Below are 27795 nucleotides of genomic sequence, written 5' to 3' on the forward strand. Positions count from 1 at the left end.
AGAAGAGACTGGCCAGCCATTTGCCTGAAATGGTATAGGGCAGGGGTCGGCAACCTCGGCTCTTTTATGACTCGTGGACTTCAACTCCCAGAATTCCTGAGCCAGCTATGCTGGCTCAGGAATTCTGGGAGTTGAAGTCCACGAGTCATAAAAGAGCCGAGGTTGCCGACCCCTGGTATAGGGTTTCCTGCCTGAGCAGGGGGTTGGACTAGATGACCTCCAAGGTCCCTTCCAACTTTATATTATTATTATTATTATTATTCCTCTGGCGGGCGCCAATCCCACCCCGGGAAAGGCTCTCTTTCCCGGGTGGGGGGGGGAAAATCTCCCCTCCAAACCGCGCAGGGACACCTTCGGGGTATCCCTCCACCCACCCTCCCCCCCGGCGGGAGCGCGCGTGCGCGGCCGCTCCGGCGGAGCGTCCCGGGCGCGGCACGGAAAGGGTTAACGCCCCCCTTCCCCGCGAAGGAGGAATAGAAGCCGCCGCCGCTTTCCCCGCCCTCTCGCTGTGACGTCAGACGCCGCCGCCGCCGCCAGCCCGCCCTTCCCAGCCCTGCGCGTGACGTCACCGCCAGAGCTCGCCGCCGTCCCGTGACCTCACATCCGGAAGGGCGGACTCGAGGGCCAGCCTGGGGTTTCCGGCTGAGGCGCGGGGACCGGAAGGGAGCTATGAATTGGTGAGTGGGGGGGCGGGGGGGGGTCCTCGTGGGTGCGTCTTCCTCGAGTGTGTGTGTGGGGGGGCGTCTTCTGTGGCAGCGCGTGGCGGGCTCGTTCCTGGTTCAGCGGGCTTTTCCGTGGGAGAGGAGGAAGAGGAGGAAGAGGAGGAGGAGAGAAGGGGCGCTGCAAAGGTGTCGGGAAGAAGCTTCGGGCTACTTGGAGCCGATGACCGTGGAAGGGGGGGAGCAGGGCTGAATAGCAGGGAGCTGGGTGTGTCTGTGTGTGTGTTGGGGTGTGTGTGTGTGTTGGGGTGTGTGTTGGGGTGTGTGTTGGGGTGTGTGTTGGGATGTGTGTGTGTGTTGGGGTGTGTGTGTGTGTTGGGGTGTGTGTTGGGGTGTGTGTGTGTGTTGGGGTGTGTGTGTGTGTTGGGGTGTGTGTTGGGGTGTGTGTGTGTTGGGGTGTGTGTGTGTGTTGGGGTGTGTGTTGGGGTGTGTGTGTGTGTGTTGGGGTGTGTGTGTGTGTTGGGGTGTGTGTTGGGGTGTGTGTGTGTGTTGGGGTGTGTGTGTGTGTGTTGGGGTGTGTGTGTTGGGGTGTGTGTGTGTTGGGGTGTGTGTTGGGGTGTGTGTGTGTGTGTGTGTGTGAGGCGGTGCTTCCATCCCTTGGCTGATGAGAGGTTTTCAGGTGTTGTCCTTGTAGAGAAGGGCCTGGCAGCAGAATTTAGTTGCTTTAGTTGCCCCTGTTTCTTTATTTTATTTATTTTATTTTATTTATTTTTATTTTAATTCCATTTATATCCCGCCCTTCTCCGAAGACTCAGGGCGGCTTACAAGCTTAGCAGTAGCCTTCATTCTATGTATAAGCCTGCTTATTAGGGCTTTCACACACCCCCAAGCGGCATTATTACAAAGTCAGCTTAATTGCCCCCAACAATCTGGGTCTTCATTTTACCTACCTCAGAAGGATGGAAGGCTGAGTCAACCTTGAGCCTGGTGGGATTCGAACCTGCACTAATTGCAGGCAGCTGGTGTATATCCCGCCCTTCTTTTTACAACCCCCCCCACCCTCCTTTTGGGGGCTATCTTTACTCTTGAAATCAGGTTCAGAGTAGGTCTTCCTTCTGTTATACCACTGGCGTTGTGCCACCTGACCTGTGTGTAGGTAGGTGCAACAGTGTGCGGTTGCCAGGAACAAGCATGTGGTTCCTCCCTCTCCTCTGATAACATACACAAAGCTGTAAAGCAGCATGGATGGAGGACTCGCGCGCGCGCACACACACACACCCCACTTGTGCATTGTTGCATGCGGAGGTTTTTAGGGATTGAGAAGCTGGTGCTCTTGCAGGCTCCTCGCTTACTAAGCATTGGGAATTCGTCTCCGGAGAAGATGGGAGCTGCTCACGGTGTGGACTGTGCTTTCCAATGCTACATTTTCTAGCATTCAAGTGGGGTGGGCTCCCCCAGAAGGTGCAGATATGGAGTTAAGAGGTGCTTTTGAATCCCTCTCTCTTTTGGGGTATTCCCAGACTATGCCTTTCCCAGTCTTTTATCAGCTTAGACTGATAGATCACCTATATCCTTGGATGAATAATTTTAAAATAAGGCCATTGGTAAATTCTGGCTTGCTTCCTGAGATGCCATTTATATGAGTAGCCTTTGCATCTAAACACCTTGGTTAGTAAAGAATTCAACTGCCAAGATGGTTTCTGGATGGATATTACATCTGTGAGGAAGTTATGTCACTAACTGTCACTTTGTTTCTGGGTGATATAAACAGTATTGATTCTTATCTTTAAACCCCTGCATGGCTTGGGCCTGGATTATCCAAGCAACTTCTTTGATTTTGCTCCTAATTAATGTCTTAAGCATTGCCCTGCTGAATTCTAGGGGTTTGTTTTTGTAAATGGCATAGACCAGGGGTCCCCAATCGCTGGTCCATGGACCGGTACCGGCCCGCAGCATGCCAGCAACCGGTCCACACAAACAAGCAAAGCCCCATCTGTGGGATGCAGGCAGCACACAAAATCACACACTCTCAGGTCCGTGGAAAAACCTTTCTCCATGGAACCGGTCCCTGGTGCCCAAAAGGTTTGGGACCTGTGGCATAGACTAAAACACTAAGTGGGCTTAGTATAATAATAATAATAATAATAATAATAATAATAATAATAATAATTTAATTTCTATACCTCCTTTCTCCCGAAGGACTCAGTATAAAGGTTTATGTCCTTTGCATTTTAGGAAACTATAAGCACCTGTTTAGAAATAGCTATTATTTTACTAAACTTGTTTAATTTGTTTTTGTTGTACATTACTATAATTCAACAGTATAAAAATTTTATAGCAATACATACTTCACAAAAGAATCCCCGATCAAAAGATTTTGATGCTGCTGTTGCATTATAATTTCATTTTACCCTTTCAGGATGATTATTTCCCCCCCTCCATACAGCAATCTCTCATGTAAATAAATACAAGATAATTATGTTACTGGATTCATATATTATGCTTAAAAAGTTTGTCTAATCATGGTTTATTGCAGCGGTCCCCAACCCCTGGTCCAGCATGCCAGAAACTGGGCCACGCAAACAAGTGAAGCCCCATCCAAGGGATGCAGGCAGCATGCGAAACCACACCCCCACCAATCCACAGAGAAACCTCTCTCCATGGGATTGGTCCCTGGTGCCCAAAAGATTGGGGGCCATTGGTTTATTGTAAATTGTCTGGACTGGCACAAAATGAAGCAAATGATATGATGACTTAGTATAGTGTGAACCTAGTCCAGGCATGTCAAACCTGCGACTTCATGTGACATTGCGTGACATATCATGACTTTTTCCCAATTGCTGGCAATGGGGTGGGCACGGTTTCAGCATGACACATCCGGCCCATGGGCCGGCAGTTTGACATGCCTGACCTATTCTTTCCCTAGCTTAGTTATTTGATATCCTGAGGAGTAATTGCCATAGTGTTCATGATGATCTGCAGGTAATCCTAAACTCAAGAAGATTGTTTAAATTCTATTAAAGTCAACTAAAATTGCTATGGGTGTGGATTTATATTTGCATCAAACTCATTATTGCCTGTTTTGAGAGTAGCTACCTTGGGTATGGGAAAACAGCCAGGCCACACAGTAAATGTTTAGATACAACTCCTATGGTGTCTCCAAATTGGCATGCTCTCTGGACTAATGAAACTTGAACTCCAAAGCACGAGCCCTCATGTCTTGGCTCTTAAGCAAAGATTTTTTCCCTTTAGTTGCCACACTTTCTTCCACTTGCTGAATGCAAACATTACTGTATGTAGTGGATATATCTGTGTACAGCTTTCTCCCCCACCACCTCCCTAGTACTTTCTTAAGCAGTTCCCCTTTTTCTGGCTAATTACTGAATTTTATCCAGAAGTACCTTTGCTTGTAAGGGACTTGGTGGCTCAGTGGGTTAGGACGCTGAGCTTGTCGATCAGAAGGTCGGCAGTTTGGCGGGTCAAATCCTGAGTGCCACGTAACTGAGCGCCTGTTACTCGTCCCAGCTTCTGCCAACCTAGCAGTTCGAAAGCACGTAAAAATGCAAGTAGAAAAATAGGGACCACTCCGGTGGGAAGGTAACAGCGTTCTGTGCGCCTTTGGCGTCTAGTCATGCCGGCCACATGACCACGGAGATGTCCTCGGACAAGCGCTGGCTCTTCGGCTTTGAAACAGAGATGAGCACCGGACCCTAGAGTCGGAAACGACTAGCACGCATGTGCGGGGGAACCTTTACCTTTACCTTTGCTTGTATTTTCTTCCTTCCAAACCCATCCCGTCGTACTATTAGAAGTATGGCCATTGCTTTCAACAAATCATATTTTTTTCTCTATACACTATAAGACTTGTCCTTTATTCTTTCTCCAGAGAATTCAGGGCACCTTATACCAGGCTCCCAGCAATCTGATCCCCAGGTTACCTTGCATCCTGATAGACTGCAGAGACGAGGCTGTTTACATTCCCCAGTAGACCTTTGTTAACATGTTTTCAGATTACTCTTTGGCCGATAAGTGTTGTATTTATAACGCAACCTGACTAAACAAAGTGAATTGATCCATATTTAAACTGGAAGGAGATCATAACAAGTAAACAAAGTCATTTTTCCATTCAAATAATAAAGCAGTTTCTGTCTGTGTCATCTTCATTTAAAACGCTTGTCAACGTGTGCCTGGGAAGTGCTTTGCTTTACTAGAGACCCTGGATTACTGTCAGATAGCTAATTTCTGGCCTGATGGGCTAATGTTGTAATGCTGCATAGGGGAACTTCCAAACCATTATATATCAAGTCATAAACAGTGGAAAATCAGTTCAGCAATGAATTCTTGCTGACATTTCTTTGTTAAAAACATTTGGAGGTCACTAGGTTGGATAAACATGGTTTACACAATTAACTGCCTTTATTTTCTGATCACTTCTTTCCTAGAAGTCCTTTAAAATTAGCTACATTGTTTTTCAGTTCTCAGATGAGTCAAGCTAAATGCAATGATAGCAAACAACATGCAGAACTATGACTGTTGACACAACGCTAAGATTCATGGCTGGGTTCTGAGCCATAATATGGATTATTTGGTTCTGGCATAGCACAATGTGCAAACCCAGCCATTGCGGTGAACTGTGATTAGCTTAGCATGTTGAATGAACTCGTCCAATTTGCGTTTATATACTAAGTCATGGGTAGGCAACCTTGGCTCTTTTATGACTCGTGGACATCAACTCCCAGAATTCCTGAGCCAGCCATGCTGAGGGGAAAGGGAGAGGTTTCCAAGCTGAGCCATGCTGGCTCAGGAATTCTGGGAGTTGAAGTCTATGAGTCATAAAAAAGCCGAGGTTGTCTACCCCTGTACTAAGTCATGGTAGAGTGCCCCATATATTCATTGTATTAAACACAGTCGTTAATCTGTATCACCACTCTTGTATTGTCAGCTTTAATTCAGGTTCACCTTTTTTAGAAGTCATTTGTCCTTTGACTTGTGAAGATAGAGGCAAAAGCATATGAGCAATATTAGTCTGATGTTGGCCCTTCATTATTCCATCAGTTTGGAACACACCAGACTCTTAAGAATATGTACGTTATTTTAAAAGTGAAAATCTTTACCTGATAAGGACTATATTGTGTGGTTTCTAAGATCTCATGTTCTTCAGAAGTTGTGGGTGCTCCATCATGGAAGTTTTTAAGAAGAGATAGGTTTTTCCACAAACTGGAGGGAGCGTGGTTTTGTGTGCTGCCTGCATCCTGTGGATGGGGCTTTGCTTGTTTTCATAGCCTGGTTTCTGGCATGTTGCAGACTGGTGTTGGTCCATGGATCAGGGGCTGGGGAGCCCTGATGTAGAGTTTCCTGATTAAACGGGGTTGGACTAGGAGACCTCCAAGGTGCCTTCTAACTGTTACTCTATTATGTGATAGAATAGAATTGATTCTTCAGTTGGGATAATTACTTCTCAGTGATTCTTCAGTTGGGGGCAGTTATTCCTCGTAATTTGGGTATTTCCTAGGGCAGGGCTATAGGTAACCTTGGCCCTTTTATGACTCATGGAGTTCAACTCCCAGGAATTCTGGGAGTTGAAGTCCATGAGTCATAAAAGAGCCAAGGTTGCCTACCCCTGTGCTAGGGCTAATGGAACAATTTGTAATCACTTGTTTTTGAGTCAAGGCATATTTGCCACTGCTTAGATACTTTTGTAAAATAACAGAATCTGGCTTTTTGGCGTGTGGTGGTAATATTATTTGAGACTGGGAAAAGGGGTGATTGAGTCTCCAAGTTTAAGAATCATTGCTCTGTGGGTTAGCAGGAGTCGTGAAAGTGGTGAAAATAAGGAAACCAGTATGAGGATGAAATTTACTCGGTGTCCTTCACATTGCAATATCTCAAAAAGGGGCGGAAAATTCTATGGGAAGACGTTTCTGTAAAAGCTAAAAACCAAACTAGCTAAATAAAACTAAACTAACTGAATTAGTTTTACAAATAAAACTAACACATTTTCCTTTTCTTAGTTTCTAGAAACCTCTTTCACATATGGCATTAGAATGCTCAGACACGTGGCTGGTCGACACATCTGAACTGGATTTTATTTATTTATTTATTTGTTTATTAATTAATTAATTAATTTATTTATTTATTAATGGGATTTATATCCTGTCCTATCTCCCGAGGGACTCAGGGCGGCTAACAACAACAAAAACTTAAAGGTCTCTGTACAGTAAATTAAAAATAAAATTTGAAATAAATTAAAATAAATTTTCTTTAGATTATCATAACAAAGTAAGAAAGGATTTTAGCAGGACCTAAAAAGGCTGATGGAGGCACTTTTAGTATATTTCCCACTAGCTAGGCTAGCTCACAAAGAAACCTGACAACTTTTAACAAGGCATCTGAAATGTTAAAAGTGGCTTAGAGGGTTGAGAATTTCAACAGCACTCATTAAATTAATTGTATTTTATTTTTGTGAAGTTGCTATATCTTTTTGAACTACGTATTCTTGGTACATAGTGGTTAAAAGATTTCTGAATTATTGATAGACTCAGGCAACACATGCTGTTGATACTGCATAACAATGAGGCTCCTGGTTGATCCTCTTTGAGAAGTTCTTGTGCTTGGTTTTCAAGCAAGATTTTGATTCCTCCTCCCTTGCTGCCACCTGTGTAGATCATCCTGTGGATAGAAGCGACCTCTTCCCCGATATTTTCAGTGTTTCCCCTCTTATTTGAAGTACTAAAAGTGTTCAGCTGACAAGTAAGCTTGACAGTTATCTTGTGTACATGAGAATATTACTCTGCTTAAAAAAGGTAAAGGTTCCCCTGCACGTGCGTGCTAGTCGTTTCCAACTCTAGGGGCCGGTGCTCATTTCCGTTTCAAAGCCGAAGAGCCAGCGCTTGTCCGAGGACGTCTCCGTGGTCATGTGGCCGGCATGACTAGACGCCAAAGGCGCACGGAACGCTGTTACCTTCCCACCGTAGTGGTCCCTATTTTTCTACTTGCATTTTTACGTGCTTTCGAACTGCTAGGATGGCAGAAGCTGGGACGAGTAACAGGCGCTCACTCTGTTATGCGGCACTCGGGATTCGACCCGCCAAACTGCCGATCTTCTGATCGACAGGCTCAGCGTCCTAACCCACTGCATACTGAAGGATTATTACTTCTTCAGTTTAGAACCCGGGTGCCCAACTTTGGCAATTTAAAGACCTGTGGACTTCAGCTCCCAGAATTCCCATCAAGTCATTCTAGCTGGGGAATTCTGAAAGTTGAAGTCCGAAGTTGCCAAGATTGGACAGCCCTGGATTGGAACTTCTCTGTCTCACTAAAATCAGCATCTCTGACATTCTGAGAATTCCTTTGTCCATTGTACACTGAATTTGACCTGACGTCAACTTCACTGCTCAGAGATGGTGGTCAGTAATCCCTTTTGTGTGATCTAGCAAGCGTTCTCTATTCTTGCCCAGTTCTTTGTAACGGATCGGCTGAACAAAACCAAGTGTCCTTGTGCTTTGCCTAGTGCAGGGGTAGGCAACCTTGGCTCTTTTATGACTCATGGACTTCAACTCCCAGAATTCCTGAGCCAGCATAGCTGGCTCAGGAATTCTGGGAGTTGAAGTCCATGAGTCATAAAAGAGCCAAGGTTGCCTACCCCTGGCCTAGTGTTACAGGCCAGGTATGGTGTGTGGCTTCTTAAACAAAACTACAAAGCAAGAACAAATTATTGGAAGAGGAACAAACACCGCATCATCATTTGATGTAATATTAAAATTGCATGTGAGGTTCCCTGTTTTTTTTCAACTGCTTCAGGCAGGCTGGATTGATCAAGCTGCGTGGTCCAACTTTTAGCTTTAGCAACCTAGAGAGGGATCATTCAAAGGTTGTGTGCTATGAGTAAGCACGCAGCGCAAGTGCGCTACAAACACCTTTATAAGGTCTTATCTTGCTGCGATGAGGACGGCGAGGGCTAATTACTTTGCTGCCCTCATCGCGTCCGCAGATAATCGCCCGGCCGCCCTGTTTAGGGTGACTCGCTCCCTCCTTAATCAGGAGGTGAGAGAGGATCCCTTGCAGGGGCGGTCCGAGGAGTTTAGCCATCATCTGACGGACAAAATCGCTCAGATCCGGGCCGGTTTGGACTCTAACTGGGCAGAGTCGGATGTGGAGGAATCGGACGGTCTTGAGCATGTTATCTGGACTGAGTTCGATCCTGTTTCCCCTGATGATGTGGACAGGATTATGGGGAGGCTGAGTTCCACCAGACATTTTAGTCGGTGTGATTTTTATGCTTAAAACCTGCATGAGCGATCTTGAGGTACGGATTTCGTTTCCTTATATTCGTGTTTTTAAAAACTTCACCTCCGTGGTTCAGTTGTCTGATTAGAGACTATTGGAGGCCCCTGATCTACTACTTTTAGCCACAGAAACCCCTGTGCTGAAAGTTCTGCGGACAGTCTACTTCATGGTGTAGTTGTTGGGAAGTTTGTGGACATATATGTCTATATCAGTGTAGTTATCAGCTGATTAGCTTGACAAGGGGATGTGGGGTGGGGTGGTGGTGATGGTTTTGGAATAGGAGTGAGGAGATCCAAGTTCTAGTCCACCTTCAGCCACAAGAAGCTTTCTCAGTGATTTTGGGCCAGATAGTTGCTACTGGAAAAGTAGATCTTTATTACACTTAGAAATAAGTGTGTACCACATAAAATACTCCTTCTATTGCTGTTACATGTCCAGGCTTATCTTGCCCACTTTAAAAGTTATCTCAGTGAAAACAAAGATTTGATTTACATGTGCATGCCGGGCACAGTACCGTCTCAGCTAGCAAAAGTGCAAATAATTCCGTTTGAATTGACTGTACCTTAAAGTAGGTGTCTCCAACCTTGTGGATTTCAACTCCCAGAATGCTGGCTGTGGAATTCTGGGAGTTGAAGTCCACAAGTTTTAAAGTTGTCAAGGTTGGAGACCCCTGCTGTAAAGGATTTTTTTTTGGGGGGGGGGTGTCTTTGCTAGTTAACCCTTTGCCTCCCCCCCCACTGCCTAGTATATCTTTATTTTTTTTAAAAAAAAAAGCTTGGTGTGTTAATTCTCTTACTGGAGGATCAATGCCTACTTAAAAGAGATTGCAAATCAACCAAAAGAGATTGCAAATCGTCAACTTCACACCTCTTAAATATAATAATAGATCATTCCAATTGTCTCCTTACCGGAGATTATGAGAGTGATAGCCAAATCTATCTGGAGGATGCCAGATTAAAGAAAGTTGATCTGTAATCCCCTTTAGGGTGTAGATCTGGATTTCTATTTAGAGAACTAAAGCTGCCCAACTTTTTCTAAAGCCCTATGAAGTTATGTAGTACAGTAGTTTTATTCCCAAAAATCCTACTTATCAAATTAGAGCATGCTGCAACAGATCATTTAAGTAAGTGATTTTGGAACACTTAAAAATTAATGGAATATAGCTTTGGATGAATGTCTTAAAAACTTACAGTAGTGGCCAAAATTGTGGAAACCTTTTGGGGAAAAGTGTATTTTTGAGGTTTGATGGCTAATAACACCACTTTTTTGGGGGGAGCAGTACCATAAAATTATATATCAGTGGAAAGATAATTTAATCAAGAATGTAATGCAACAAAGTTTGTTCAATTATCTGTACTGTATTCTATGAAAAGTTATAGCCAAATAACCAGAAAAAGGAAGCACAACTTGCTTAGGTTGATCTCAGGTAGCTTTCCTTCATCTGATTGTAGCCAATGAGCATGCGTGTTTCGAGAGCCAATCAGGTTGTCATCTTGTTTTGGCAATGAGCCAATCAGATCACAGTAGGATTCAGTTATTGACGTCATGTAATGAAGCTGAGAGGAGGACACTTGTCAGTGTGTTATGTGATCGCTATCGAGTTGGTCGGGTTTTTTTGTGTTCTTTCATTGAGTGAGCTTGTTAAAGAGTTGACTGGTCGCCCAGAAAGCGATGCAAAATAGTATTATTAAGTGAACAAGGCTACAGCTATAAAGAAATTAGAAGAAAAACTGGTGGAAACTTAACCAGAGGTGGCATTTCTAACTTGTACACTTTTCCCCGAAGGTTTCCACAATTTTGGCCACTGCTGTACATATTACTTGTGCATTTCCAAATACAAATGTGAATTATTTTATTTTACGAAAAGATTATGTTTTATCTCATCCTTGAAAAATGAAATCCCCAAGGGTTGCTGCTTATTTTAAGCATCACCCCCAGCATTTAAATCAAAACTTGCTAAAAGCCCGATCATGCAGTCTAGAATACCGATATTACAAAAGGTATTTGCAGTTGCAGTACACAGCACATTATATTAATGAAGTAGTTCTGAGTGTTTCAGTGGAAAAAAATTGTTCTAATGCGGTAGCTGTGATAATATAGGGGGAAGTGCATCAGAATGGACTCTCTTCTGCCAAGCTGATTGGAAAAATGGATGTAATATTCATATACAAATCTGGGATTTAAATAAGCCTTAGAACTTGAATACATTTTAAGTGAGTTCCTTCCAGATACCTTTTTGTAGCCTTTTTATTGTCTATCAATATCTTTTAGGATAGCTGGGTTAGATCTGTTTTCTTGGTTGACCTTGAAAAAAAAACTAAGCAACATTAGATCTCTTAATACAGGTACTCCTCGACTCACAACAGTTGATTGAGTGACTGTTCAAAGTTACAACAGCACTGAAAAAGGCGACTTATGACCGCTTTCCCACACTTACAACTGTTGCAACCTGATCAAAATTCAAACGCTTGGCAGCTGACTCCTGATGGTTGCAGCAACCATTTGAGGAACAAAGTCAATGGGGGAAGCCAGATTCACTTATTAACTGTATTACTAACTTAACAACTGCAGTGATTCACTTAACAAGAAAGCTCATAAAATGGGGCAAAATTCATTGAACAACTGTCTCGCTTAGCAACAGAAATTTTAGGCTCAATTGTGGTCGTAAGTCAAGGATGACCTGTTCTTGGATGCGGGAACCACTAAGAGATTCCAGAATTATAAGCTAACCTGGCAAGCTGAGAAAAGAAGAATCAAGAGGAAGGTGGTGGAAAGCCTCTTCCTAGTCAAACCCAGGAAAACATATCCTTGCGATCACCAAGAAACAGGTTTAGATTTTCAAAATAATATTTTCCAGGGGTAGAGAAAGAGCTTTTTCTGCCTATTTTCTCTTTGTTTCTTGGGCTTGTGTGGTTTTCTTCCAGCAGGATGCAACAGAAATGGTCGGGGGGGGGGGGGGTTTCTTACCATGGCCATGACTCTAAAACAGGGGTAGGCAACCTTGGCTCTTTTATGACTCGTGGACTTCCAACTCCCAGAATTCCTGAGCCAGCATAGCTCTGGAATCTCTTAGTGGTCTCCCATCCAAGAACAGGTAATCCTTGACTTACGACCACAACTGAGCCTAAAATTTCTGTTGCTAAGCGAGACAATTGTTCAATGAATTTTGCCCCATTTTATGATGTTCAAAATAATATTTTCCAGGGTTAGAGAAAGAGCTTTTTCTGCCTATTTTCTCTTTTTTTCTTTGGCTTGTCTGTTTTTTCCAGTGGGATGCAAAAGAAATGGTGGGGGGGGGGTTCTTACCTTTTTTTTGTCGCCAAAGGTGTTTCAAGATATAATTTCCAGATTGCAACCAAGCAAACTATTTTCATTCTCTCCTTCAAAGGTAGTAATTCTCTGTGGAGAAGTAAACAAGAACGAAGGCAAACGTACATCCCAAGATAAGGTTGCAGGCTCCAATGTGAATTGGTCACCGGATAGTGAAGAAGTAAACACGCTTGTCTTACCTGTTTTACTTTTCTTCTGCTGCTTCAGAACATGTTTCATGACATGGATAGTTTTGAATAAAACTCCACTGAGATATGTTGTACATGAAAAGTTTAATCGAAGAGACTGTAAAACGAGGATGATACGGATCACCCTTATGAACTTGTTTGAAATTGAATGTACTGCACTCAGCCTTGTGAAGAACTTAGTAAGAAAGTCAATGCAGGAATGGTTATGGAGTGGTAATTTATTCAATGTAATATAATATAAATTATATTATTCAATATAATTTTTTTAAAAAAATATGTTGGCTCTTTTATGGTCTGTGGCATTGGTATGGAATTTTAAATTTCTAAGAATCCAGACACATTGTATTTAGTGCAGATTGCTAACATTTGTTTAGTGACTGTCCGAAATTGCAATGGCAATGAAAAAGCTGACTTGCAACCAGTCCTCGCATTTACAACCATCACAACATCCACACAGTCATAGGATAAAATTGGGGCGCTTGGCAACCGGCTTTTTATGACAGTTATAGCATCCCAGGATAATGTGATTGCCGTTTGCAACGTTCCCAGCCATCTTCCAGCAAGCAAAGTCAAAGGGAGAAGCCGGATTCACTTAATAGTCTCCTGATTCATTTAACAACTGCAGTGATTCATTGAACAACCATGGCAAAAAGAGTCATAAACCTGGGCACAACTCAACAGTCGCCTTCCTTAACAGGAAGGAAATTCTGGCCCTGGTTTGGCTGCAAATTGAGACAAATTTATAGCTTAACGTCATGTGCAAACCAAGCCAGTTATGCTTATTTTGTAAACTGTGATTCAACAAACCAGGCTTTAGTGTAATATTTGAACCAGATCATAGACAAGGCGCTTTCCTTATATTGGACCATGTGTATCAGAAACAGAGTAACGGAGTTGGAAGGGACCTTTGAGGTCTTCTAGTCCAGCCCCCTGCTCAAGCAGGACGCTGTACTCCATTTCCAGGCAGGTGGGCTGTCCAGTCTCTTAAAAGCCTCGAGTGATGGAGAATCCCATCAGTTGTTTTAAATCTGGAATGCTAGGCAGAGAGAGAGAGAGAGACCACTTCATACCTTCAGGTGGTGATTTGGGGATGACCTCGAATGTCCGGGCCCTTTGAGTGCACACGAGTCGCATTCATAAAAGCAGAAGCATTCTTGGGAGGCATATGGAGCAGATCTCAGGAAATGTATTTCATTGAAAAATAAGGGATCATTGTCAGAAGGGTTACTTTTTAAAGATCGGCGATTCTTGCCTTCTCTCTGGCTACAAATGGCGCGTCAGTCCTTGTGCACACGGTGGCCTCCTTTTGGTACGTGAATGCCAGTGGGATCACATTGTAGAGATTTGTCAAGTGTGTAAAAAGCACACAATCACCCTCAGTTCAGTTTGTCAATAGCTGGCAGGGACTGCCTTGACTGCAACGGTCCCTCATTCATGCTGGAGACGATGCCGCCACTTGTTGAATGAATTGTCTAATTCATGGAGCGCCGGAATGCCCTACGTCTTCCGATGGGGGAAAAGGGTCCTGATGACGCAAGGACCAGTCTGCGGAAGGTCAATCCCCTCCGCAGTTAAGCCATGAAATTGGGGGGTGGGGAGGAAGCCTCTATTGTCTACCCCTCTTCTGTTCCTGAAATGTCACTGTAGGAAAAAAAAAGGCTTGCTTTTTCTATCGCTTTGTACAAAAGATTGAATGAATGAACTTTACTTCCTGCATAGTGTTTTCTTTCTGCAGGAGATTCACCACTGCTTAGTTTAATCTGTGCGTGATGCCTTCGCCCATCAGTTGCTTCAGGTCCAGCAAAGTTTTACACCTCAGAATTTATCTAAAAATGCTAGCATGGAGTACCCCAAATATCTAGGCATTGTTCCTAACTATTTCTCTTATTCCATCTGCTTCCTGTTTGTTTATTTCCATTGTAAATATTGGTGCCGGAGACATAGCAAAAAAAAAAGAAAAGCAAAATGCACGGGGAAAAAAATAATAGGTGAAGGACACTGATAATAATTTGATAGTTTAAGATTTTAAAAAGGCCCGGAGTTTAAAATTAAAAACAGTTTTCAGCTGAGCTCCTGAAGAGCGTTGATGCAATTCACACTTTGTGCTAAGCTATAAAATGTTTAGTTAATTTTGGCTGAGTATGCTGTGCTAATTGGTCTTACGGTGTATTACCATGGTTTTAGAAGTGCTCTGTTGGCAAGAAATTTTTGTGATTATGAAGTCACCAGAGTTTAGCTATATGCATTGATGTTATTCGTTTGTGCTTTATTCCTTAGACTATGGTTAGAGAAAATGTAATTTAGCACAAACATGAATTCAAATTTGTCCATGGAGATTCTCAGTTATCCAGGTCATGGTTGTCCCAAAGGTGCTTTTTCAAAAGGCAACTGGACTTTCATCGCCGTCATCATTGTCGTCGTCATCATCATCATCATAAAGTTGGAAGGGACCTTGGAGGTCATCTAGTCCAACCCCCTGCTCGGGCAGGAAACCCTATACCATTTCAGACAAATGGCTGTCCAGTCTCCTCTTAAAAACTTCCAGTGTTGGAGCATTCACCACTTCTGGAGGCAGGTTGTTCCACTGATTAATTGTTCTAACTGTCAGGAAGTTTCTCCTTAGTTCTAGGTTGCTTCTCTCCTTGATTAGTTTCTCTCCGTTGCTTCTTATTCTGCCTTCAGGTGCTTTGGAGAATAGCTTGACTCCCTCTTCTTTGTGGCAGCCCCTGAGATATTGGAACACTGCTATCATGTCCCCCCTCATCCTTCTCTTCATTAAACTAGACATACCCAATTCCAGCAACCGTTCCTCATATGTTTTAGCCTCCAGTCCCCCAGTCATCTTTGTTGCTCTTCTCTGTACTCTTTCTAGAGTCTCAACATCTTTTTAACATTGTGGCGACCAAAACTGGATGTAGTATTCCAAGTGTAACCTTACCAAGGCATTGTAAAGTGGTATTAAAACTTCACGTGATCTAGATTCTATCCCTCTGTTAATGCAGCCTAGCACTGTGTTGGCTTTTTTGGCAGCTGCAGCACATTGCTGGCTCATATCTAAATGATTGTCTGCTAGGACTCCGAGATCACTCTCACAGTTACTACTATTGAGCAAGGTACCCCCTACTATACCTGTACATTTGGTTTTTCTTGCCTAAATGTAGAACTTTACTTTTTTCACCATTGAATTTCATTTTGTTAGATAGTGCCCAGTGTTCAAGTCTGTCCAGATCCTCCTGTATCTTAAGCCTATCTTCTGGAGTGTTGGCTATTCCTGCCAGCTTGGTGTCGTCTGCAAATTTGATGAGTTCTCCATCTATCCCCTCATCCAAATCGTTGATGAAGATGTGGAAGACCACTGGGCATAGAACAGAGCCCTGGGGCACCCCACTACACACTTTCCTCCATGTAGATGCGGTTCCTTTGAGGACCACACGCTGAGTACGGCTGGTCAGCCAGCTACGAATCCATCTGGTGGTGATGCTGTCTTGTTTTTCTTTGAAGAAAAGAAGCTTCTTCAGCTCTGACTTGATGGTGGGGAATGGAAGGATTTATATTCCTTGCAGACAGCTGGTCATTTGCATTCTTTTAGAGAGTCATTGAGGCCACCTGGAGGTTTACCTGTGTCCTCAGGGTCATCTGAGTGGTGCAAATGGGTGTGGAGCTGGCTTGGGACTGCTGAAAGGACTGTGTTGTAGACCTGAGATAGATGATGTCGGATCCCTCCCCCTCTCTGTCGAGAGAGGTCTATTCAGTTTTGACCTAGATGGCCTCTTGGATCCCTCTTTCAAACCAGCGGTCCTCCCTGTCCAAAATGTGGACTTTGCTGTCTTCGAAAGAGTGGCCTTTGTCTTTCAAATGCAGATGGACTGCTGAATCTTGTCCTGATGGGTTTGTTCTCCTACGGGAGAACAAATTGTTGGCTTTTGACAAGCCTCCTTAGGGGGAACATTCCAAAAACAGCCGCATCACCCCAGTTGGAAAAGGCTTCTGTTCTTATTGTCAGCTGTGTCATCTCTGGCAACCAACTGTCTTATTTTGTTCAGTTTAGCCAGCTGAAAAACGGGATCGAGAACATGATTTGGTTGGATTAATTAATGCCTGCAAGAGCACTTGATTGCAATTAGTAGATGGGTGTAACTGCCCTGAGATGCAGATCTTTTCTCCTCCCTTACCACCTTTCCTCCTAAGACTTTCATCATCATCATCATCATCATTCTCATAAAGGACCTTCCTATCTAAGCATATACATGGAGGGTAGTTCTGGCTTCAGAACATGGTGGATTTCTGTCAGCGGTTTCTCTAGCATTTGGCTACCTTATATACTGGGAGAGGGGGCTTGCTCCTCAAAAACAAACTCTGGATCTGAAGATACATAAACAATTTTGAAAGGAGGTTCTATGTAAAACTATATTTTCTGGTACTGCTTCTAGCTGGGCCATTGAAATGTGCTTTTTTTCAAAAGCAACTGGACTTTCCTGGGTTTTTTTTCTTCCTTTGAAGACGTTTTCAAAGGAAATACCCAAGAAAGTCTAGTTGTCTTTTGAAAAAAAACAAAAAACCTAAAGCACTTTTGGGATAATGATGACCTGGATGATTGAGAATCTCCATAGATGGGCATTGAAATGGTTCACGGAAATAGTCTTTGTGTTCACAGACTTTCTCTCGGGGATAACTATAGGTGTTGTCTCTTTATGTACCATTTTCTGAGATTTTGTAAGGGTGCAAAGTAGAGGGCCAATTCGCATGCTGTAGTTTGATATGTCATATAAGTGCCAAAGTCAGGCGCAAAGAATAATGACCATTCCTATAGTTGTAACATGGAAGATTTGTTCTGGCCCACATATAAGAATCTGGTCAACTAAAGTTCAATATTAAATTGGTGGCATGCAAAGGTCAACCAAATTCAGGAGGGATTGGATTCGGAGTGCTTGTGAGGACACAGCGATGATGCTTAACCCCCTCCCCAGCCCCTGCTCTTTATCTATTATTGTTGTTGTTAGCTGCAAAGTCGTGTCCAACCCATCGCGATCCCATGGACAACGTTCCTCCAGACCTTCCTGTCCTCTACCATCTTCTGGAGTCCATTTAGGCTCACGCCTCCTGCTTCAGTGACTCCATCCAGCCACCTCATTCTCTGTCGTCCCCTTCTTCTCTTGCCCTCAACCTTTCCCAGCATTAGGCTCTTCTCCAGTGACTCCTTCCTTCTCATTAGGTAGCCATAACTAGATTGGCTCTTCCTGAAATTTATGCTTGGTGGAAAGCACATAGAATAAGCTAAACTGCCTGAAAGTTACATTTAACCATGTAATGTGGTGGATGAAAATAAACAACAAGAAAAGTTTGGACAACCATTTGTCTGTAATGGTATAGGGCAGGGGTAGGCAACCTTGGCTCTTTTATGACTCGTGGACTTCAACTCCCAGCATTCCTGAGCCAGCTATGCTGGCTCAGGAATTTTGGGAGTTGAAGTCCATGAGTCATAAAAGAGCCGAGGTTGCCTACCCCTGGTATAGGGTCTCCTGCTTGAGCAGGGAGTTGGACTAGAAGACCTCTACAGTCCCAACTCTGCTATTCTGTTATTCTGGGTGTATCTCGAATGTTTCCCTGGCGTTTTAGAAAATAATGTCCTTTGGAAAAAGTTTTGATTTGTTAAGTGCCCCAGTAAGACTTCCACAAATACAGTTGCTGGACATTTAAATAGGCGTTCCTGCAGGTTTTTACCTACCAAGAAGCAAGCTGTTCTTGTTTTTGGCATCTCCTGAAGTCTGGAGTTAGGGCACGGGTGTCCAAACGTGGCAACTTTAAGACTTGTGGGCTTCAGCTTCCAGAATTCCCCAGCCAACCATGCTGGGTGAGTAAATTCTGGGAGGTGAAATCCGCAGTCTTTAAAGTTGCCAAGTTTGGAGACCACTGAGTTTAGGGCATGGATGAAAGCTCTAGAACAGTGTTGCTCAATCCCAGCAACTTTAAGATATGTGGGACTTCAGTTCCCAAAATTCTCCAGCCACCATGACTGGGAGTTGAAGCCCACACATTTTAACAATTGTTGAGAGTGAGCGGCACTCCTCTAAAGTATCTCACAATTAGAAAGTGAAGGGTTAGCACTAGTTGTTGTATTTTTGTTGTATCGAGCATCCGGCAGCTTAATCCTGTGCAACCATCAGAAGCCAAAGGCTAAAATCTAGTTCCATTCCCTGCAAAAATGTAAGCCAATTCTTCATTTGCCAATATGAAAGGAAAAATAACAGGAATGGCTTCCTACCTACTTAGGAATCTATGGGTAATGCCTCCCCATTCCCAGAGGTAATAACTTCCTGTCACGGATAAAATTAATTCTAAGCCAGGCATGTAATTTGCCTTGCTTTCTTGATATTGTAGGCTCAGTATCTATAACAAAAGTGACCCGGCCAGTTTCAGAAAGTCATTAAATTGACTAGAAGAACTATTCTGTTCTTGTGATCAGCCTCCCTTTGCAGTACTCAAAGCTGCTGCTCAAGTAAGTAGCTTTTTCCTTACTATTTTTTTGGGTGAATTTCAACACTAAATTGCTCTTGTTGTTGTTGTTGCGAAGTCGTGTCCGACCCATGGTGACCCCATGGACAATGTTCCTCCAGGCGTTCCTGTCCTCTACCATCTTCTGGGGTCCATTTAGGCTCACGCCTATTGCTTCAGTGACTCCATCCAGCCACCTCATTCTCTGTTGTCTCCTTCTCTTGCCCTCAACCTTTCCCAGCATTAGGCTGTTCTCCATTGAGTCCTTCCTTCTCATTAGGTGGCCAAAGGATTTGAGTTTCAACTTCAGAATCTGGCCTTCTAAAGAGCAGTCAGGGTTGATTTCCTCTAGGACTGACCGGTTTGATCGTCTTGCAGTCCAAGGGACTCGCAGGAGTCTTCTCCAGCACCATAGTTCAAAGGCCTCAATTCTTTGGCGCTCAGCCTTTTTTATGGTCCAACTTTCACTGCCATACATTGCAACTGGGAAGACCATAGCCTTGACTATACACACTTTTGTTGGCAGGGTGACGTCTCTGCTTTTTAGTGTGCTGTCTAGATTTGCCATGGCTTTCCTCCTCCTGCTCTACTAGAGGTAATTTTTTTGTTCTTCTGCAGTGTACCATTGTCCAGAAATGGGACATCTATCAATCAAAATAACTCCCATCTGCATAGCATGAAACCTTGCCAAAGATTCTGTTTTCTAGCGCCTTTGTTCTTCCCCTACAAATATTTACTTCTACTGTTTAAGACTGTGTGTATTTTTGTATTTCTAAAGGATCATTGCAACCATGTGCTTGGAAATTTTATATAGCTGAGCCTCCGAAGAGGGAGTTGGAAGCAAGATGATTTGCCCCACTGATCCAGGAGTTTATGCATCATGATGACAAAATCCTCTTTGCTCCAGTTCAGGGAGGGAATAGTTATTAAAATCTCTGCCAGTTAGTCCGCTTCACAAGATGCTCAGGATCTTTCATTGCCTCCCCATTCATAGTTTTTGGCTGAAACTACAGGTAGTCCTTGACTTACGACCATAATTAAGCCCAGCATTTCTGTTGTTAAGCGAGTCAGTTGTTAAGTGATTCTGTCCCATTTTACGACATTTCTTGCCACAGTTGTTGAGTGAATCACTGCAGTTGTCAAGTTAACTACACGGTTGCTAAGTGAATCTGTCTTCCCCATTGACTTCGCTTATCAATAGAAGGTCGCAAAAGGGGATCACGCGACCCCGGGACGCTGCAGCCGTCATATATGTGGGTCGGTTGCCAAGCATCTGGATTTTGATCATGTGACCATGCAAAAAAAAGTCTTTTCAGTGCCATTGTAACTTGTCACCAAGTGAATTGTTGTAAGTCGAGGACTACCTGTATTGTGTTGATCGTTCTGTGCCAAGGGAGCCTTGCTTTTAATGTTTGTGTCTCTGCTGTCTTGCTTTCTAAGATTTTGGTGTTCTCTTGTCCCAGGCCCTTGACTCTGAATGCTAACCTTGTTGATTTCGTTTTCCACTTTTCACCCAAATGGAGAGGCACTTTAAAAAATGATCTGCTTTTAGTGTTTCAAAGCACCAGTTACAGCCTGAGCATGCAAATGAATCTGTGAGGATTGTATAGCATCTGTAGGGAAAAGGGGCCGTTACTCTTTCTGTCACTTGCTCTACAAGTATCTAATAGCAGTGCAAAGTAATTTCAGTTTCCTGGAGTTATGAAATAAGTGCATTTAAAGCAAAAATGTTCAACCTGGATTAACTCTGTAGCTTTCTACCTCCAGTAGGCAAAGTTGAAAGCTCTTTTTTTAAAAAAGGCAGCAGGAATCAAGCTAAAAAAAAGTGGAGACAAGGAGAGTTTTTAAGCACTGCAATGGTGATTTTTTTTTGTAGGCTTCCACAATGGCTGCTGTGTTTACTCTGGCAATAAAGCCAAAAATGCACACTGAGAATGTAGCTGTATTATAAAGGCCTGTTCATGTAGCTCATTAATCAATAATTGGCTTTCATATTCTGTGGCTTGCTCTTTATCCTAGAGACCAGCTGGCAAGTTCTTATATAAACTGGAATGAATACTTGGCATTAATTTTAAGATCAGGGGTATGTACACGGACAGGCATGCTAACACACACATGCAACACTTTTTCAAACAATAGCATCTGGAATTCTTAATTTCTTTTGACCTGCCTAGTTTCCATTTCCGCTTCTATGTATTCCCAAATAAATATGTACAGGAAAGCTATTTTGCACCTGCCCGTGGTTATTGGCTCTTTAGGATCTGAATGTCGATATTTCTTTCTCTTACCTGGATATTTTTGTCTGGAAAACAAAAGGAGACTGGATAGTTCGCCTGCAAAGTTCGTGAAATGGCCCTTTCTTGATGAATGAGCTGTCACATCATTGAGCCTCATCGGATTAGGAGGGTGAACCCAAGACCACCAGGCTTGCCCTTGCTGCTCTCTGTGGCTGGATTTTTTTTTCTTGTAAAGGTTTCAGTACCCAAAGTAGCACTGACGATGTTACCTACTTTGGGTAAAGAAACATTTGCCAGAAAACAGCCAAGCTCAAGAGAGCACCAAGGATCCTTCATTTCAACCTTGAATTACAAATATTCTCCTTTTTTTTATTCACCATCATTTCTATGGAGATTCTCAGTCATCTAGGTCGTGGTTTTGTCCCAAAGGTGCTTTTTTTTATGGGGCAACTGGGCTTCCTTGTTTTTCTTTGAAGACCTTTCACTTCTCGTGCAAGAAGCTTCTTTGGCTCTGACTGGATGGTGGGGAATGGTCAGTCAGAGCCAAAGAAGCTTCTTGCACGAGAAGTGAAAGGTCTTCAAAGGAAAACAAGGAAGTCCAGTTGACTCGTGAAAAAAAGTACCCTTGGGTCACCATCATTGCATGTTCTGTTCAGATAATGCTTGAGACCAAATAAGAGTCCTCTCTATATTATTGCCTAGAAGGAAATCCCAGATAACTTCGTGTATTTTTACTTCTAAAGATGCTCCTGTGTGTTACAAAACATGTTGTAATAGGAGTTAAGCAGTTGTAAAAAGTGATACAATTACGTTCAAAGCCATTATATTCTGGCCTTTAGTCTGTTGGTTAAAGCCGGCTGGCTGAGGAATTCTGGGAGTTGAAGTCCACAAGTCTTAAAGTTGCCAAGGTTGAGGACCCCTGGGTTTAAAGGAGCTCCTGTAGGAGAGAGTGTAATACAAAGGACCAATGCTGGATTTGTTTGGTTTTCAGAAGCAAAGTGGAGATCTGGCTCCTATCACCTTTCATAATGTTAGTGGCATCTAGCTAGCTAGGCCAATTCTAGGTCCAGATATATTGGGGCTAAAGAAGAAATTGGAAATTCTCTACAGTGCTGATCATATCCAGCCCCCTAAATATTTTTAAAAAGAGAAATGAAACCAACGAAAACGTACCTTCTAGTTTTTGATTATTTTTTCAGGATGTCACAAGTTGAAGGTAGATGGGTAACAGCCCCTGTTCTTTCCCATGTGGAAAGTTGAAATAAAGTCACTGCTATCATTTGCAGTGAAAAAACATGTGGGTCATCGCTTTGCTTTCTTGTTTCCAAACAGGGACTACTGCTTGCTTGCGCAGGGATATTTTTGTAGAAAAGTCAGCTAAAACAGCCCTGCAGATTTCTACTTGCCCACATGCCCAGAATGAGTAATTTTCTTTTGATGGTTGAATACAATATCATTAGGGCTTTCCCCCCCCCTCCCTTAATGAGCAATTTGCAATAATTGGCTGCTTATTCAAATAATGTTTGAATAGCCATAAAGGAAGAGGAACAAGCCCTCCTGGCCCCAACAAGCTGGCACAACAATTAACACAATAGATTAATCTGAAATCAAGTTAAATAACAGATTATTCCACAATTGCTGGCTAGGGATCTCCTTTGCTGGAACTCCCCATTTCCCCCCCCCCCCAATTTTCATCTTTTAGAATCCTGTCCTGCCCCCCTCTTTTTTACATACAGTGTGTCAGATATCTTCTTTTATTAAGATATTTCTATACCATCTGACAGATTTTTTCCCTCTCCAGATGGCATACAACATATTTTACCCCATTAAAAATGCAAACACATAAAACAGTACAAAGTTAAAATATAGTAAAACACAGAAATGGTATAAACCGGCGACTGTGAGTAATAAGTCTGCCTCTCCTTCCATGAGCTGTCAAATGTCATGGTAAATAAATCTCTTATCAGATGATAGATCATCAGCATTATATATTTTTTTGGGGAGGGGACAGATTTTGGAAAGATTTCTACTTTATCTCTTAATATTTATTATATGTTTTTTAATATTAATAAAGAGCTTGTATTGTTAGTATGAGGGACGCGGTGGCTCAGTGGGTTAGGACGCTGAGCTTGTCGATCAGAAGGTCGGCACTTTGGCGGGTCGAATCCCGAGTGCCGCGTAACAGAGTGAGCGCCTGTTACTCGTCCCAGCTTCTGCCAACCTAGCAGTTCGAAAGCACGTAAAAATGCAAGTAGAAAAATAGGGACCACTACAGTGGGAAGGTAACAGCGTTCCGTGCGCCTTTGGTGTCTAGTCATGCCGGCCACATGACCATGGAGACGTCCTCGGACAAGCGCTGGCTCTTCGGCTTTGAAACGGAGATGAGCACCGGCTCCTAGAGTCGGAAACAACTAGCACGCATGTGCGGGGGAACCTTTACCTTTACCTTTATTGTTAGTATGGATCTCTTTATAAGAGGACCTTCTATACTATATGGTTTTTATTTTAATATTAATAATGAGCTTGTATTGTTAGTATGGATCTCTTTATAAGAGGACCTTCTATATTACATGTTTTTTTAATATTAATAATGAGCTTGTATTGTTAGTATGGATCCCTTTATAAGAGAACCTTCTACAATGGGGAGGGGAGGATTTAAAGTTTGCAGAAGCATTTAGCAAAATCCTCAGAAATAGAATCCACCCCTCTTCTTCTAAATGAATTAGGGTGAAGACCGAGCACGTCCATTGGCCAGAAAAAAGTAATGGGCTTTTTTTTTTGAGGGGGGCGGGTAGGAGAGAATGAAGGAGGACTGAAGAACATCACTGGTTGGATGCCTAAACGGGAGCCTGTTTTGTTCTATGGCCAACCTGTCCATTGGCAAATTAATGCTGCCTGACTTAAGCCTTTCAGCTGACTTTCCTTCTCAAAGCAGCCTAGGTGGTGGAGAATGTAGATTGGCACTTCTGTCAGAATTAGCAGTTTGTGGCCTACTTCAATAATTATTTCCTCTGGTGCTTTCTCGGCTTGCTATATAAGGATGAGGAGTAGGATGGGATGGTTGATGCAGTTTCCATGGACACCACGAAACACAGCAGCGAGAAACCCAGAAGGAGTGGGGAATCTGATTTCCACCATCTTCGGGTTTCCACTTTCTGCCCCAAAATAGTCAGAAAAGGGTTGGGCTTTTCTTTGGCCCCCTGCGACACAATGAACTCTGCAGACCAACAAGATTGACGATAGGAAGAAGGGGGCTGGGTAACGTGCAAAAATTCAAATGATTTCCCAAACCGTTTTTTGGGGTTTGTTTTTTTGTATACGGCAAGGCTGTTGATAAAAGAGGAGGAGACTTAGCTTTGTGTATCATTTTAGCTTGTGTTGTGTTGTGTTCCTGGTCTCTAATTCTCACCTTCAAAACGCAAAGAATTCTTACTCCATCCGGCCAGCTGACTGTTGGAATGAGGAAGAGAATAGTTGCGTAAAACTCCCTTTGATTGCTCCAGAAAGTCCCTTTGAACTGGCCGGTATAATTGTTGTGTATCTTGGGTCAAGCTGGAGTGGGGCAACAAAATGTGTAGGGCAGGGATGGGCAATTCATTTTCCCCAAGGGGACACGTGAGAAACAGACTCTTACGGAGGGCTGAACCGATAGGCTGAACTTAATTCTGCTCAGTTGCGTGCATGGCGTACACTTATTTACATTTGATTTCTAATTTCCGATTGACCTCAATAGGGATGGGACAGGGACAGCCAAAAGTCCAGATGTGGGGCCATAAAATGCCAAGGTCTGGTGAGTGTAATACAGGGGTCCCCAACACCCACCCCCCAACCCTCATTACGGGCTGCGGCCCATTCGGAAGCAGCGGGTAAGCGTGCACATGCGTAACTCCACTTGCACAAGCAGTGGGCGCGCATGCCCGTTGCTCACGCAAATGCAGCTGCACGCGTGGAACCATCCCCTCCACCCCTGTGCCACTGGTCCGCAAGGCTGAAAAGGTTGGGCACCGCTGGTGTAATCCGAAGAAAAAACTAGTTACAACCTAATTCATTCTTTTCTTTCCAGCACTCCCTTTTTTCCCACGATCACCACATCTTAAATACAGGTGAAGCACGGGTGTTTGAGGATCCTCTTGTTTTAGGAGCAGAGGGAGGAGCTGGCTGGATTAAGCCAAAATTCTTGCTTCTGGCCATTATCAAGAAGCCATCAAAGGACTTGGAAGTCCTACTTGCCTGCAGTTGTACCTAACCCTGAAGATGCAGTGTCGCTATTATGTTTAATGGTTAATAAGCACAAGAATTTGAGCCGGGCTCAGCTGAAGATCCTGTCTAACCCAGCAACGTGTCCTCCACTGTGAGAAACGGCACATTAACGGTAGCAATTTTTTTTTCCGTTTTTCCTTAGCAACTGGTACTGAGTATATACTGAGTAGTATACTGCTCTGAACAGACTTCCAAGTTTTTGTTTCTAAATTTCATTAGGCATCTTGAATATTCATCACATAGAAAGATGGTGCACAAATGAAAGAAACAGTTTAAATACTTAGAGCCCACAGGAATTCAAGTTTCCTCTTTCTTAAAACTATTTCTCTTGGTGCCCCCCCAGGTGTCAGGTGTCAATGAGTTCTGCAGCTTAATTTCATAGTACAGGTAGGGCTCCACTGAGTGAAACATTAGGTGAATTTGCCCCACTTTGCAACCGTTCTTGCCATGGTTCTTAAGTGAATCACTGCACTTGTTAATAACAACACGGTTGTTAAGTGAATCGGGTGTCCCCACTGTGCTTATAAGAAGGTTGCCGAAGGTGATCACGTGACCCCAGGACACTGCAACGGTCACAAGTACGAGTCAGTTGCCAAGAGTGAATTTTGATAATACAACCATGGGGATGGCGTGACGGTCATTAAGTGTGAAAAACGGTCACAAGTCGCTTTATATACACACACACATACACAGTATATAGCACCGAAAGGCCATACTTTGCAAAATGCGTTTGGCCGAGCGAAGCACTTTTCCCAAACCTTTAAAGCACCCACTTCCTTCGGAAGGCTGCTGTGGCTGCTTCAGAGGCTGTTCTGGGTTGTCGGTATGCATGTGCACGTAGCAGCTTCGCCTTCCTGGGTGAAGGGTGCGTGACATACCTGTACATCCAGCTCTGGGTGGCCTTCGGTACAGTTCCAGCAGGCTTCTGAAGGACATGGCTGCCGGCTGTCCTGCGTTAGAAGCTCACTCTCAAGCACCCCTTTTCAGGGCTTTGCAGAGCCCTAATTCTTCTTTAAGGGATGCGGTGGCTCAGTGGGTTAGGATGCTGAGCTTGTCGATCAGAAGGTTGGCAGTTTGGCAGGTCGAATCCCGAGTGCCGCATAACAGAGTGAGCGCCTGTTACTCGTCCCAGCTTCTGCCAACCTAGCAGTTCGAAAGCACGTAAAAATGCAAGTAGAAAAATAGGGACCACTATGGTGGGAAGGTAACAGCGTTCCGTGCGCCTTTGGCGTCTAGTCATGCCGGCCACGTGACCACGGAGACATCCTCGGACAAGCGCTGGCTCTTCGGCTTTGAAACGGAGATGAGCACCGGCCCCTAGAGTCGGAAACGACTAGCACGCATGTGCGGAGGAACCTTTACCTTTACCTTTAATCCTTCTTTTGAACTAGAGTTGTTATCAGGCATTTGCGGTCTCTAGAAAATTGGACCGGCTAGGAGCAACGCATCAAACGCTTGTGTTTCTTTTTTCCTCCTTTCCCCATCATTTCTTTTAAAAAAAAAACCAACAACAACCCTTATTTGTGAGCCAGTAGGCAGGAACAAGGTTACCTTTGTTTTCAAACCATTCAGAAATGGTTAGGTGTTTTATAAATGCCATAATACCGTAGCAACAATAACCACTGGAGTACTGTCGCTGCTTTATGCCGAATTAAATGATTGGTCTATGTAACTTACTACTGAATCCAAGGTTAAATACAAGTGTTTCAGCACCAGCCTTCATTTATCTCTCCCCAGTTTTAGTCTACCCCAATACTTGCTTTCTTCACAGGCTTAAACTGAAGGGTTGTTTTTTTAAATTGCTTCTAGTGCTACTCTTTAATGGATGCTTGTTCTCTTGTGCAAATGTTTGTCTAGGAATTTTTTTAAGCCAGCAATCTTGATGGCACTGTTACTGAACATCTGAATAAAATTGATTTTCCTTAATGCCACTTTTAACATTAAAAACAAACTCTGTGAACTTCATTTCAGTCATTTTTCTACCCTGAATTTAACTGTACTGTAGTTCTGGCCTTCTTAAAGATCAATCAATCAATCAATCAATCAATCAATCAATCAATCAATCGAGGTAGAGCTGGAAGAGATCTTGGAGGTCATCTAGTCCAACCCCCTGCTCAAGCAGGAAACCCTATACCATTTCAGACAAATGGCTGTCCAGTCTCTTCTTAAAAGCCTCCAGTGTTGGAGCACCCACAATTTCTGAAGACAAGCCGAACCACTGGTTAATTGTCCTCACTGTTTGGAAGTTTCTCCTTAATTCCAGGCTGCTTTTCTCCTTGATTAGTTTCCACCTATTGTTTCTTGTCCTGCCCTCTGGTGCTTTGGAAAATAAGTTGGCCCCTT

General features: G+C 43.4%; 1 protein-coding gene across 1 annotated transcript in view; it reads left to right on the forward strand.

The window, feature by feature from the left end:
* The first annotated feature begins 596 nt into the window (after positions 1-596).
* Positions 597-27795, forward strand: part of BIN3 (bridging integrator 3) — a 111084-nt gene continuing 83885 nt past the window's right edge. The window contains exon 1 of the mRNA XM_083368476.1: positions 597-677. Within this exon, the coding sequence (XP_083224602.1) occupies positions 670-677 (8 nt within the window). The 5' untranslated portion in view covers positions 597-669. The remainder of the gene's footprint in view (positions 678-27795) is intronic.

The sequence above is a fragment of the Vipera ursinii genome (genome assembly GCF_947247035.1).
Source record: "Vipera ursinii genome assembly, chromosome: 8".
NCBI lineage: Eukaryota > Metazoa > Chordata > Lepidosauria > Squamata > Viperidae > Vipera > Vipera ursinii.